At 34.3% G+C, this 11,960-nt stretch overlaps 3 protein-coding genes and 1 pseudogene across 4 annotated transcripts, besides 2 other annotated features; 2 read left to right on the forward strand and 2 right to left on the reverse strand.

The window, feature by feature from the left end:
* Window positions 1-7,562: part of a mobile genetic element that runs on past the window's edge.
* Window positions 190-723, reverse strand: TVAGG3_0389340 (protein of unknown function, DUF4106 family; the record flags this gene model as incomplete). The annotated part of the gene is made up of 1 exon (XM_051232330.1): window positions 190-723. The coding sequence occupies one exon, from the start codon at window positions 721-723 to the stop codon at window positions 190-192; it is 534 nt and encodes a 177-aa protein (XP_051102060.1).
* TVAGG3_0389350 (protein of unknown function, DUF4106 family) lies at window positions 2,738-6,022 on the reverse strand (the record flags this gene model as incomplete). Its single annotated transcript, XM_051232331.1, has 1 exon — window positions 2,738-6,022. The coding sequence occupies one exon, from the start codon at window positions 6,020-6,022 to the stop codon at window positions 2,738-2,740; it is 3,285 nt and encodes a 1,094-aa protein (XP_051102061.1).
* TVAGG3_0389360 (uncharacterized protein) lies at window positions 6,492-7,463 on the forward strand (the record flags this gene model as incomplete). Its single annotated transcript, XM_001319378.1, has 1 exon — window positions 6,492-7,463. The coding sequence occupies one exon, from the start codon at window positions 6,492-6,494 to the stop codon at window positions 7,461-7,463; it is 972 nt and encodes a 323-aa protein (XP_001319413.1).
* Window positions 7,563-9,990: a mobile genetic element.
* TVAGG3_0389380 lies at window positions 7,700-9,369 on the forward strand (annotated as a pseudogene). Its single transcript has one exon. A coding segment is annotated over exon 1 (1,670 nt).
* Window positions 9,991-11,960: the final 1,970 nt, after the last annotated feature.

Consider the following 11,960-nt stretch of genomic DNA (forward strand, 5'->3'; position numbering starts at 1 on the left):
TGGCGTTTCTTGAAGTTCTCTGTCTAAGAAGTTCAAATATTTTGTAAAGACATAGAACTTTCCTTTGTCTACACGAACAAACAAAACAGGGTCTTTCATATCGTTCAAAAGTGTGTAAAGTCCTTTACATGAAATAAAGTCTATATTATTTTTCTTCAAACATCTTTCAAGAAGTTTTGACATTTTTACTTAGCAAATAAATTTTAATGAAATGTTGTGGTCGTCAAATATTTTTATGACGTCTGGGAAACTATATTTTAAGTTCAACGTTTCACCTCCTTTCATAACGTATATCTTGTCAATGACATTATATGAAACACCACAGCAACTAATGTCGGGTTCTATTTCTTTGATGTTTATATCGTCTGCCTCTGTCAAAAGTTTCAATAGTTCTTTCAAAACTTCATGAGGTGCAATGACATATGAGTTCACTTTTACAGGGTTGTGTTCGACCAAGTTTAACATTATACCTAAAGCTTGACAAATCTTCTCCTGAGTTTGAAGTTTGTCTTTAAGTTGTTGGTAGTCGTTTCGAATATCTGCAACAGAACTTAAGTCTCTGCTAACTTCAGGATATGTTGGTTCTTTTACAGGAACAATTGTTATACCATCTTCGTCTTCGTATGGTTTCCCCACTTCAACATCTCTGTCTTTGACATTGACAACAACACTTTGACTGTTTGTTTGAGTTGGTGAATTTAACTTCACATCTGCCACCGCCATTAAACCTTTTGAAACACTTACGCTTCTATTTTTCGGAAATGACATTTTACTTAGAATAAAAAGATGGACGTATTCGAGTATCTCTTCGAATTGAAGCAGAACAAAGTTTACACACACAAACAATACAAATACATTGACAGAATAGTTCTTTATACAAACAATGGTAAATGTTATAGAATAGCAGTCTTTGCTGAACCAAAATATTTTCATAAAGCAAAGAAAGTTGGTATAACTGAAATGGTGAAAGTTCTTGAAGCAGACAAAAATATAACTTCAAAACTTACAGATATTTCTAAAGGTAAGTTTATCTTACAATATTATGTCAAAACTGGCGTACTGTCAATATTTGACGGAGAGAAGTCAGTTCAAGAACAACTTACTGACCTGCTGCCAAAATCTGCTCGATGGAAGCTGTCGTTATGCCAATCTGAGGAGCCCCAGCAGGTTTCATCGAACGAATCTTCAAAAGAGCATCTTCCGTGAAAAGTGCTATTGGTTTTGTAAACTTCTTTGCTCTCAGTTCATCTGGACCGTCTCTGTCACCAGTATATTGTATTTGTACAGTACCAACAGTTGAAATACCACCCATAAAGTCTTCTGAGTCAGCAAATGGAATGCCAAGCCAAAAGTTTGAACGGCTCCATTTGTATATGAGTTTTTTGACCTCCTGTATGAGTCCATACTTTCACATATGGCATAATAGAACTTTGCATTTCAGGTTAATGGTTGTTGTGAAATTGTTGTTAAAGTTCATAGCATCTTAATGTCAAGTTGTATGACCTCATATCCTCAACTGTAGAATATTCTTCCTCTTGGATAATATTTGCCATCTATGTTTATATGATATTTAATACCAGGGTTGTAGAAACCAAGAATAGTCATTTATAGTTCGTCTGAACAGTACAAACATAGTATCTGCATGTTTCATTGCAGTTGTTAAAGCAATATCTGTTCTTGCACCTGGGTCAGCACTTTGGTTTCCAACTTCACCTGCAAAGTCTTTGACAGATATTTGGTGTATAGGGAACATAAGTGGAACTGCAATATATTTGGCAGCTAAAGCATTTGAAATATCTGGGTCCAACATATAGACTGCAAGTCTGCTTTCTATTCTCTTGCATTCAAACTTTTCGCATGTGAACTTAACTGGGTCCCAAGCAGTTCCAGCAGCATTGAAATAATAGTTTACTTCATTGTTGAAGTTTGAGAAACCAAAGTCTAAGTCAACTTTGTCTTTGCAAAAGTCGGCGAATGACTTTATTTGTTCCCATTACGTCTGTAAGAGTGAATGGGTCTTGTGTTGGTGCAATGACTAAGTTATTTTTGCTTGGAGTAAGTTCGATAGAAATTTTTCCTGCCCAGTTTGGCAAGTATCTTAAAAACCTGAAGATGAGGAAAGATGACAAAGGAACTCTAAGTTTCAGTTTTACTTTAGTGGCAGCAGTTCCATCTGAACCAGAAAGGTTAACATAAACTCCTGGAACGTTAGGGTCAAGTCTTCTTATTTTCTCAATATTTGCATACTGGTCTGTTTGTTCTCTAGCTTGTGGTTGTACTGAGTTTCTCAAAGCGAACCATTCATAGTTTGCCCATGTTACTGTTTGAACTAAGTCAGAGTTAGAATATATCTTATATCCCATGAAAACTTCTGGAGCATATTGGTATCCGACATAGAAAATTCCATTGCAACCTTTCTTGTCAGACAACTTGGCAGAAGGTTTTATTTCAATGTCTTGTTCCACGTATAAGAATGAGTTGTCAATAGAAATAATATGAAACCTGTCGCAAGCAATATCTACTGTTGTTGAAGAACCTTCTCCAAACTCACCTACATTTCCATAAGAAACAGCAGTTGTATATTCGTAAGTTCCAGGAACTATTTCTGACCTTCTAATGGCATTGTCGCATTCGTTTATACATTCGGAAACATTTCCGTTCATGGCATCCAAAACTGTTGGCGTTATATTCTGAGCGGCGTACATTTCATATGGGTAAAAATATAGAATAGTTGGATTTATATATCATAAAAGAACCCACTCGGACCAAGCTTTACTTTCTTCCTGACTGAGTTTTTAACTCTTCTTTTTCCTTCATTGCCACTACTTTCACTAGATGAAGTTACTTCTTCACTACTTTCACTTTGTTCTACTCTTCTCTTCTTCTTTGGTGTCGCTTTTGGTAACTTGCCCTCTGCTTCAAGTCGTTGCATCTTTGCCTCATGTTCACCTAGTATGTTGTAAATTTCCCATGTCCTTTTTGCCTTTGGGCTCTGGTCGCCCATCTCAGGTAACCTATATCCTAGAAAGATTTTGTCATAGTTTGTATTTGAGTCTTCGCGTATTGTTTGCATGACTCTTTCCTGAGTTTCCGGTTCAAGCTCTTCAAACAGAGCTTGTCCATATGGAATAAGCTCGTTTCCAAATATATGTTTTTGTAGCCATTCTGGTTTTCTTTCCATGTTACCAATAATATCTTTTGTGAATGGGAAAGCTTTTACCCAATGTTTCAGTCTTGCGTCATTTATTTCTGTAGTTGGTTTTATTTTGTCAAGGAACATGTTTTTCAATACTAACATTTCATTTGGTACTGTCCATTTGAGTTTTCTTAAATATTCATCCCTTCTCGGTTCATTGTCTGCAAAGTAAGTTTTTATGACATTTTGTAAACTTTCGTTTGCAAGGTCATGTACAATAGGTTCTCTTCCTTCTCTCTCCCTAACTTTCATTCTAAACTCTTCACCAAATATACCATCTTTATGGTTCTGTGTAGTTCTTTGAGATAAATGTTCTAGAACGTCAGGTGTTATATTTCCATCAGCCATGTTCATTTCATACTGGTCCAAAATATCTGCATGTTTCATATCTTTCAATGGCATTAAAGCCGCGCTGAAAATACCAGCTATATCTGGTTCACCATTCACTTCCATTGCGTCTACAACTTCTTGGAATTGTGGTTGTAAGTTTATGAACCACCTATCCGGATTAGCTTTATGACCCCATCTCATTGTAGTTCCATAGTCTGCAGAAACAAAAGTAGGTTTGTTTCCATATTGGTTAGGTTCTGAATGAACTTTAAACAATGTTTCATTTCTATATGTTTTGTTGAAATTTAACCTTTTATTTTCACCGAGTTCAGCCAAAGATTGAACGTTATATGGTCGTAAGTAAAAAGGATTGTTGTATTTGCGTACATTTTCTTTCAGTACTTCCATTCTATGCTGAATATTTTCATCTGATGTTGGAGTCTTTTGTATGTCGGCGAACATTTTTCGATATTCTTCTACTATGTCAGCCGAATTTTTCTTAGACTCTTGGAAAGATTCCATATTCTCCGCATACACTTGTTGAGGGTCAAGATTTTTCGGCTGTTCCAAATCTTCATCTAGTTCTGTGAAGTTAGTTTCCAAAGGAGGGACTTGTTCGTTTCCTTCTGGCTCTTCTAGCTGTTGTTGCTGAACTATTTCTTCCATGTCTGGTTGTATCTGAACTTCTTCCTGTGGAGTTTCTTGTACCTCATCTGCTGGCATTTCATATATTCCGAGACCGTTTTTAACAAGTTCCCTATTTAAGCCATCCGCATTCATAACCCTTTCTTCTTTCGTTCCGTCTCTATTTTTTACGCGTTTCATGAAGATAGTTGAATTATCATTTATCTCTGACACCAAATATCTCGGAGTAAATTCATCCATGTCATTTGGATGATATGCTATTAAATCATATCCCTTAGCGAGCTTGTATTTTCCAGGTTTGAAATTATATCCCATTTGGTGCTGAACCATAAAGCTAAATAGGTTCGGGTCAGTATTTCCTTCCTTGAACTTTCTAATAGCTTCTTTATATCTGTCACTAAAGTCAAGAGTATCTGGGTAACCATAATTTTCCTTAAGCATTTTTAAGAATTCTTGGTTTCCTTGTTCTCTACTTCTTTTATGTCCTTGCTCTGTTTGTGGTGCAGTGTTTTGAACTGTTGGTTGTGGTGCAGTGTTTTGAACTGTTGGTTGTTGTGTTGGTTGTTGTGTTGGTTGTTGTGTTGGTTTTGGTGCATGCCTGTGTCTGTGTCCATGTGACGATGTAAATGTTTTAGGTAGTCCTGGTGCAGGTGCTTCTCTTGGAGGGTTTGGTGGTATATAAGTTCCACCAGCTGGCACATATGTTCCATCTGCAGCATAATGTCCTACCTGACTTTTCGTTTTTAAGAAAGCATTTACTAGGTCTGTTTTGGTCTGTTGTAACTCTTTTTCTTGACTTTCCACAACAGTTGCTCTAACGGCGTCATAGGCACTTTGAACTGCCTGTCTCGTTGCTGCATCTGTTATTTTCGTCATATTTTGTGCTACTTCTCTTAACTCTTTGTCGAAACCTTCAGACTTCAGTTTCTTTCCAGATGAGAAGTCGTTCACTAGTTTCACCTTACTATGAAGAGCTTCGAAGGCGTTCTTAAAGTCAGCATTCATTAAAGCTTCATTTGAACTGTCTTCATCCGCTTGTATTTTTGTCCTTATTGACCCTATAAGTTGGGCTGCTTTGGCGTTGGCTTGGGCATCTAACCAGTCATTATTAGCTTTTATATATTCTGCGCTTTTCATTGCCTTTTGCATGGCTGCGTCGTTATTTTTACTTTCTTGTGCTAAGTTTTCATACTGTACGGTTTGGTTTTGCAACTGTAAAAGTTTTTCTGCCTTTACATTTGCTTCAACTTCTTTTTTATACTCATCGCTATCCATATATGTCTTCAGGGCTTTTTGTTTTATCTCTTCATCTTTCAGTACTTTATATTGAGTAGTATGGTTTTTCAAATTTATAACATCTTGTTCCATTTTTGCTACTTCTGCTGCTTTTTCTGACACTTTTTTCGCATATTCCTCTGTACTTAGTTCTTTCAGTTGTTCTTCTTTCTTCTTTTTCTCTACGTTTAACTCATTTAGTTTCTTTGTGTGTCTGTCATATTCTAGTTTCTTTTCGTTTTCACTTATTTGTTTCTGTATGTCTATGTTTGACTTTTTGACATCTGTTATTTGATTTTTGAGTGAACTCAAATTCATTTGACTTTGAGGGTTATAAGCTGTTCCGTCTGCAGCTCCACCATAGCCTGCCATTTTCGCTAAAAGTGCCGCTCTTAAACCTCCACTCTGTGCACCTATAACTCGGTTTAAAAGCATAGGGTTGCTTGACATTTGTTGCAACATAGTGGGGTCATTCATAATTTGTTGTTGCAACTGTTGTTGTGGTGTCAGTTTTACTATTGGATGTTTCAATGCTCCCTTCCTCTTACGTATATTCTTACGTAGCTTACGTGGCATTTTAAGTGAAGTAAAAAACGGTTTTTGACAGATGTTTATATGACACTTTTTGTTCAGCACAAAAAACTATCCGGTCAAAAGTGTTGTCAGTTTTGTAAAATAACCGTCCTATCCTGTTTTAAAAGGGGGAAAGGCTTCTCAAAGTATACTTCCTTGGAACGCCTGTAACTTTTCCTGTAGCGACGATAGACCCTTACTTGTCCGGACAAAGTTATACTATTTTGAGTGCTCTACAAAAAAGTCAACGGCGACGACTCTCAAAAACCGTTGTGTAAAAAGTTTTACCGTTGGACAAAAAGTATATATAGAAAACAAAAAACGTTTATAGTTCATTCAATATTTGAGATGGAACGGTTTGCCAACGGTAACTATTAAATAAAATAAAAAAATAGAGGGGGTTACCGTTGACGAAAACGGTTTATTTTAAACTTTTCTATGAGTGGCCCGAAAAAACAGTTTATTTTTCATAATGTACGCGTCTCGAACAGTGAAGCCCAATTCAATAGAATACTATCTCGAAAAACAAGAAGCTGACACTGCTATTCAGTCTTTAATACAGAACCAAGCTCAGGAGAACTCAAAAGACTCCCAATTCAAATCGACATCCAATTCGAAGCAATTAAAACTTGACACGAATGTTTTAAAACCACAGCCCGCACGAACAAATACAGCTCTAAGAATAGACCAAAGAATACCGAACAAAGAGTTGAGGTCAAGATTGAAATTACAATCGGATGAGTATTTTTCCCTTAACAACCAGGGAAATACTCCATATAACCGTATCTACACAAATACCGTTAAAGAAACAATAACGGCATACACAAAACTCTGTCAATTGGTCCCCAACCAGGACCAATTGACGGACATTATATGTTCCTACCTTCCCATATTTGCTGAGTGTGTGGAAGGTAGGACATTGTTACAAGCTTGCTTACGTATGCCACCAAATCTCCGTCAACAATTTGCTCAAATTGTACATGAATTTAAAGCTTTTAACAACGGATACGATGAAGATGAAGTAGCAGATGAATTTGGGGAAGAAAAAACATTTTTCCCCTCATATAATACGCCTGCAACAGTATTTCCTACTAATGAATTTCACAACTATTGTGTCGTTCATTTAATTGTTGTGGATATGCCCACAGGTGAAGACATTCTCAGTGGTGACTTCATCGAAGTCTGTATCAATACAGAATTGGGAGAAGATGAGTTGCACAAATTCTCCTACGTCGAACATATATTCAAACCAGCACACCAACTCTTTATCGAAACTGAAATAACACTCACACAAAATATGTCCATCTCATTTAAATCCAAATCAGGACGTCCATACAGAATTTGGATGAACTACGTCCTCCTCCACTACGCCGACGATGACGAAGAAGAGGAAGAAGAGGAGGAGGAAGAAGAAGAGTCCTCCGAATTCACACCAGAAGACTAACAATTATCCGAATAAAAACTTCATTTATACTAAACATCTTCGGGGCTAGAGGGCACGAAGTGCCTGGAAGCCCCACTACCTTTTTTTTTTTTTTTTTTTATATATGGATACAAGGTGTCTTATAGATGAATATATGCACAAAGTTTAAGAGGCCATTTTCTTTCAGAAACCGAGATTTGTGAATTTTTTCAAATTTTGTGCTTTTTTTGATATTGAAATTTCATTTCATTTTTTTGATGCATATCGATGCACCATGCGAACTTAAAGAAAGGCTATCTTATATAGATGCTATGAAAGCTGTCATTGATAACGAATGCCATGCAGGTTGTCCATATCAATTAAAAAAATCCAAATTTAGGGGGAACAAAATTAAAATTCAGGTGCAGTGCAGATAAATGTGAAGCATGTATCTCATTTCTAAAGGATGATGAAGAATATATCCTAACAGAATATAATGGAACACATAATCACAATCAAATCAAAGATGAGACAAAGAAATACCACACATTATCACAATGCTATCGTCGGGTACTTATTAATTTTATAAAACAGGGGGTGATCCGAAAATGGCTCAAATTGAATGCGACAAAAAACTTGATCTGGATGATCCACTTAACAGGCCATCTTTTTTGAATGCATCTTCAGATCAAATGAAAACAATTCAGGAAAAAGGAAATAAAAAGATCAAAGGTATTCAAAAGTACGATGATAATCAATTCAAGTCAACTCAATTATTTAAGGGTATCAAAGAACAAGAGTCACCAAAAGATTTAATTTATTTCGATGTCGATAATTACAACAAACCAAAGAAATTAATCTTTTATTATGCTTCTTTCAAATTCCTGGACATAATCAAAATTGTGAAAGAGCATTTTATTGATGCAACCCATTCATTACTTGAATTTAAAATGTTGTTTTACATGATATCAGCCAAATTTCCAAATACACATGCATTCCCAATTTTTCAATTTGTCGTTTATCCAAACACTTCAGAAAATATTGCATTCTGTCTCAAGGCATTTTTTAACTGGGCAAAAGTAAAACCAAAATATTTTATGTCAGATTGTGCACAAGAAATCGAAAATGCGATTATCAACTCTTTTCCAGAAGTTATCCTTCATTGGTGTGCAGTTCATGTAATGAGGGCGTTCAGAAAAAATTTGAAAGATTATGCATTTGAGAGTTCAGACAAATTGATATTAGATACAAAAATGAACTATCTTGCATACGGCAGAAATGGCAAGAAAGAATGGATTGAACCAACGTTCAAAAAAATTCTGGAAATAGCCGAAAAATTCCCAGAATTTTCAAAATACATACAAAATCAATGGATATCAAACCAAGAAAGATGGACAGCCGCTGAAAGAGATGAAAATTTAGCTCTCACAAATAACATTTCAGAATCGATTAACAAAAAAATTAAATATTACTACTTTGGCGGAACAATTTTCATGAGATTTGATCGATTTGTGATGAAATTAATCGATTTTATCGTTCCTTCATTTTATTACAGAATTTCTCAAGATATAAGGCTCAGAGACAAAATTCCAAATCCGTTGCCATCTGAAAAAAAGCCAAAAAAGTCTACAATCAGACTGGATACAGAAAAATGTATAATGCTCACTGATAAAATTAAATCGTTAATAGTTAACTCATCAGCAAACTTAAATACGCTTCAATTGGGTTTAGATGACCTACTTGATAAAGTTGTCAAGGCAGCAAAGGTTCAAAAACGAATGACCCAGTATTTTTCGAAATTAAGTATCCCAATGGAAATCAAGCTTAGTATTCTCACGCAAATTACAGAATTTGGATGCAATACCCTCAATTCATTGTTGAGAATGCCAAGTCTTTTCAAGATAAAATTATTACAGATTTCCACCTTCAAATTTATACAACATTATAAAAATTTATGAATAAAAACTTGATATAAAATAACATTTTTATTTTTACTAAGAAAAAAAGGTTTTTGATAATAAATTTATTTTATTTCGAAAAAGTAGCAATAATCGTAAAAGGGTATTGATAGGCTTGCTAAAGTAACTAATTTTAGCTGTCAAATACTTTTGTATTTTGAAGTAAATTAGTATAAATTTGTTTTTACTTTTATTTCGAAAAAGTAGCAATAATCGTAAAAGGGTATTGATAGGCTTGCTAAAGTAACTAATTTTAGCTGTCAAATACTTTTGTATTTTGAAGTAAATTAGTATAAATTTGTTTTTACTTTTATTTCGAAAAAGTAACAATAATCGTAAAAGGGTATTGATAGGCTTGCTAAAGTAACTAATTTTAGCTGTCAAATACTTTTGTATTTTGAAGTAAATTAGTATAAATTTGATATTATTTTAACTCCCTTTGAAAACCTCAATTTTCCATACAGAGGGAACGGGAATAGCATCCAATATTCCCTGAGAATGGTTGCGCATTCTCAGTTCCCTCTATATTTCGAACGAAGCTCTCATCGGTCTTTTTTTTAATACTAAACGTTTTTTTCCCCTGTCACTTTTAGCTAAAATTTGGGTTTGCCTACATCATCTGGGCAATGAATCATAAAAGAATTAGATAATAATGTTGTTTTAAGACTCTTTTATGTCAAAATACAAAAAATATAGAATAATGAAATAGAATTTCGCAAATATCTATTATAGACACAGCTATCCTTATCATGTGGACAGAAATATTCTTCATGTTCCATGAATTTAACAGGAACTCCAAGGAACCTGCCTCCTTTATATGCACTTGTAACATAGAAAGTTGGCTTCCTTAAAGCATCTCTACAATGCTCTTTGTCATTCAAAATAACTGTTTTTGAACATACAAAAACTCTTTCAAAATTTGTTTTCGCGAAAAATAATGTGGAAGGATATTCAATAATTGATGGTAGAATAACTGAGTGCAAAATTGTACAATTGAAAAAAGGATGTATATTCAGGTTTAATGAAATTCCTTTCTGGAAAATTACAATTTCTAATTTTGGCATTGAGGACAATGAATAATTGTCCATTATCTTTACTGATTTAGGAATAAACAGTTGGGTAGCAGCAGCACCCCAGAAAGAATCTGTAGCAAGAAATTCCAGTGTGTCCGGAATAGATATTGATGTAATAGAGTAGCATGATTTGAATGCATAGATTGGTGTTTTAATAACCTTATAAGATTTGGTTCCATCAGATGCAAAACTCGGAATAATGACTTTTCCAGAAATGGAATTGCCAATAATAGGAGCATTAGCAAATTGTTCATTAGATAAACCAATTTGGCATGTATAATCATCAATTGTTTCAAAATTATACTGTTGAAATCTAAATTTAGCTATCTATGACTCAATTTTGCCTTGAATATGAATTTATCACATCTTTTCCTATCAGATTAGAATTAATGATTCAATTGCGCTCTGAAATGGATGCTTGTTCACTCCAAATCTAAACCATCTATAGCCCTGAGATACAGCCAACTTGTACTCTATGATGCTCGAGTTGTAAAGCTAGCATACTGATATTGAGTGCGGAAGCAATTCTATATTTCATAAATTCTATGAGGATGAACTGCACTTCATTATGCAATGATATAAAGAATTATTTAATCATGATAGTTTTACAGATTAATTTTATAATATTATACAAAAGAATAAGAATAAAGAAATAGAGATACGCAAATATCTGTTGCAGACACAGCTATTCTTATTACTATAAGGACAAAAATATTCTTCATGTTCCATGTATTTAACAGGAACTCCAAGGAATGTACTTCCTTTATACGACTTGGTAACAAAAATTGTTGGGGTTCTTGATGCTTGATGAAATTGATTATTATTAGCATTGGTCAATTTAACTGTACTTGAACATATGAAAACTCTCTCAAAATTCGATCTGCAGAAAAGGAAATCGTTAGGATAATTAACATTTGATGGCAATATAACTGAATGAAGATTTGAACTATCATAAAAGATATAGGGACTAAGATTTAGAGAAATTCCTTCTTGGAAAATAACAAATTGTAAATTTGGCATAGTAGATAGGGCATATTCATCTAGAAACTTAACATACTTAGGGATGAATAACTCTGTGGCACCTGTACCCCAAAAAGAGTCAGTAGAAATAATCTCAAGAGTGTCTGAAATTGAAATTGAAGTAATGGAAGAGCATGTTCTGAATGCAAACTTTGCTGTTTTAACGACTTTATATGATTTGATTCCATTGATTGCAAAACTTGGAATATTGAGTTTTCCTGAAATCTTATTTCCAATAACAGGTGCATTAGCGTATTGATCATTTGATAAGCCAAGCTGGTATGTGTTGTCATCAATTGTTCCAAAATTAAACTGATTATGGCTAAATTGAACTATCTTTCATTAAAATGCAACAAATAATAATAAAAAATTGATTGCGATTTAAAATTGATAAGATGTGCTTTATATTTTGCAATTCGTGTTTCGATGATTTTTCCGAAATGCATTTGCTAGGTTTGTAAACTATTCAAACTTTGAAAATTACCTCT

The sequence above is a fragment of the Trichomonas vaginalis genome, chromosome V, assembly GCF_026262505.1.
Source record: "Trichomonas vaginalis G3 chromosome V, whole genome shotgun sequence".
NCBI classification, from domain to species: Eukaryota; Parabasalia; order Trichomonadida; family Trichomonadidae; genus Trichomonas; species Trichomonas vaginalis.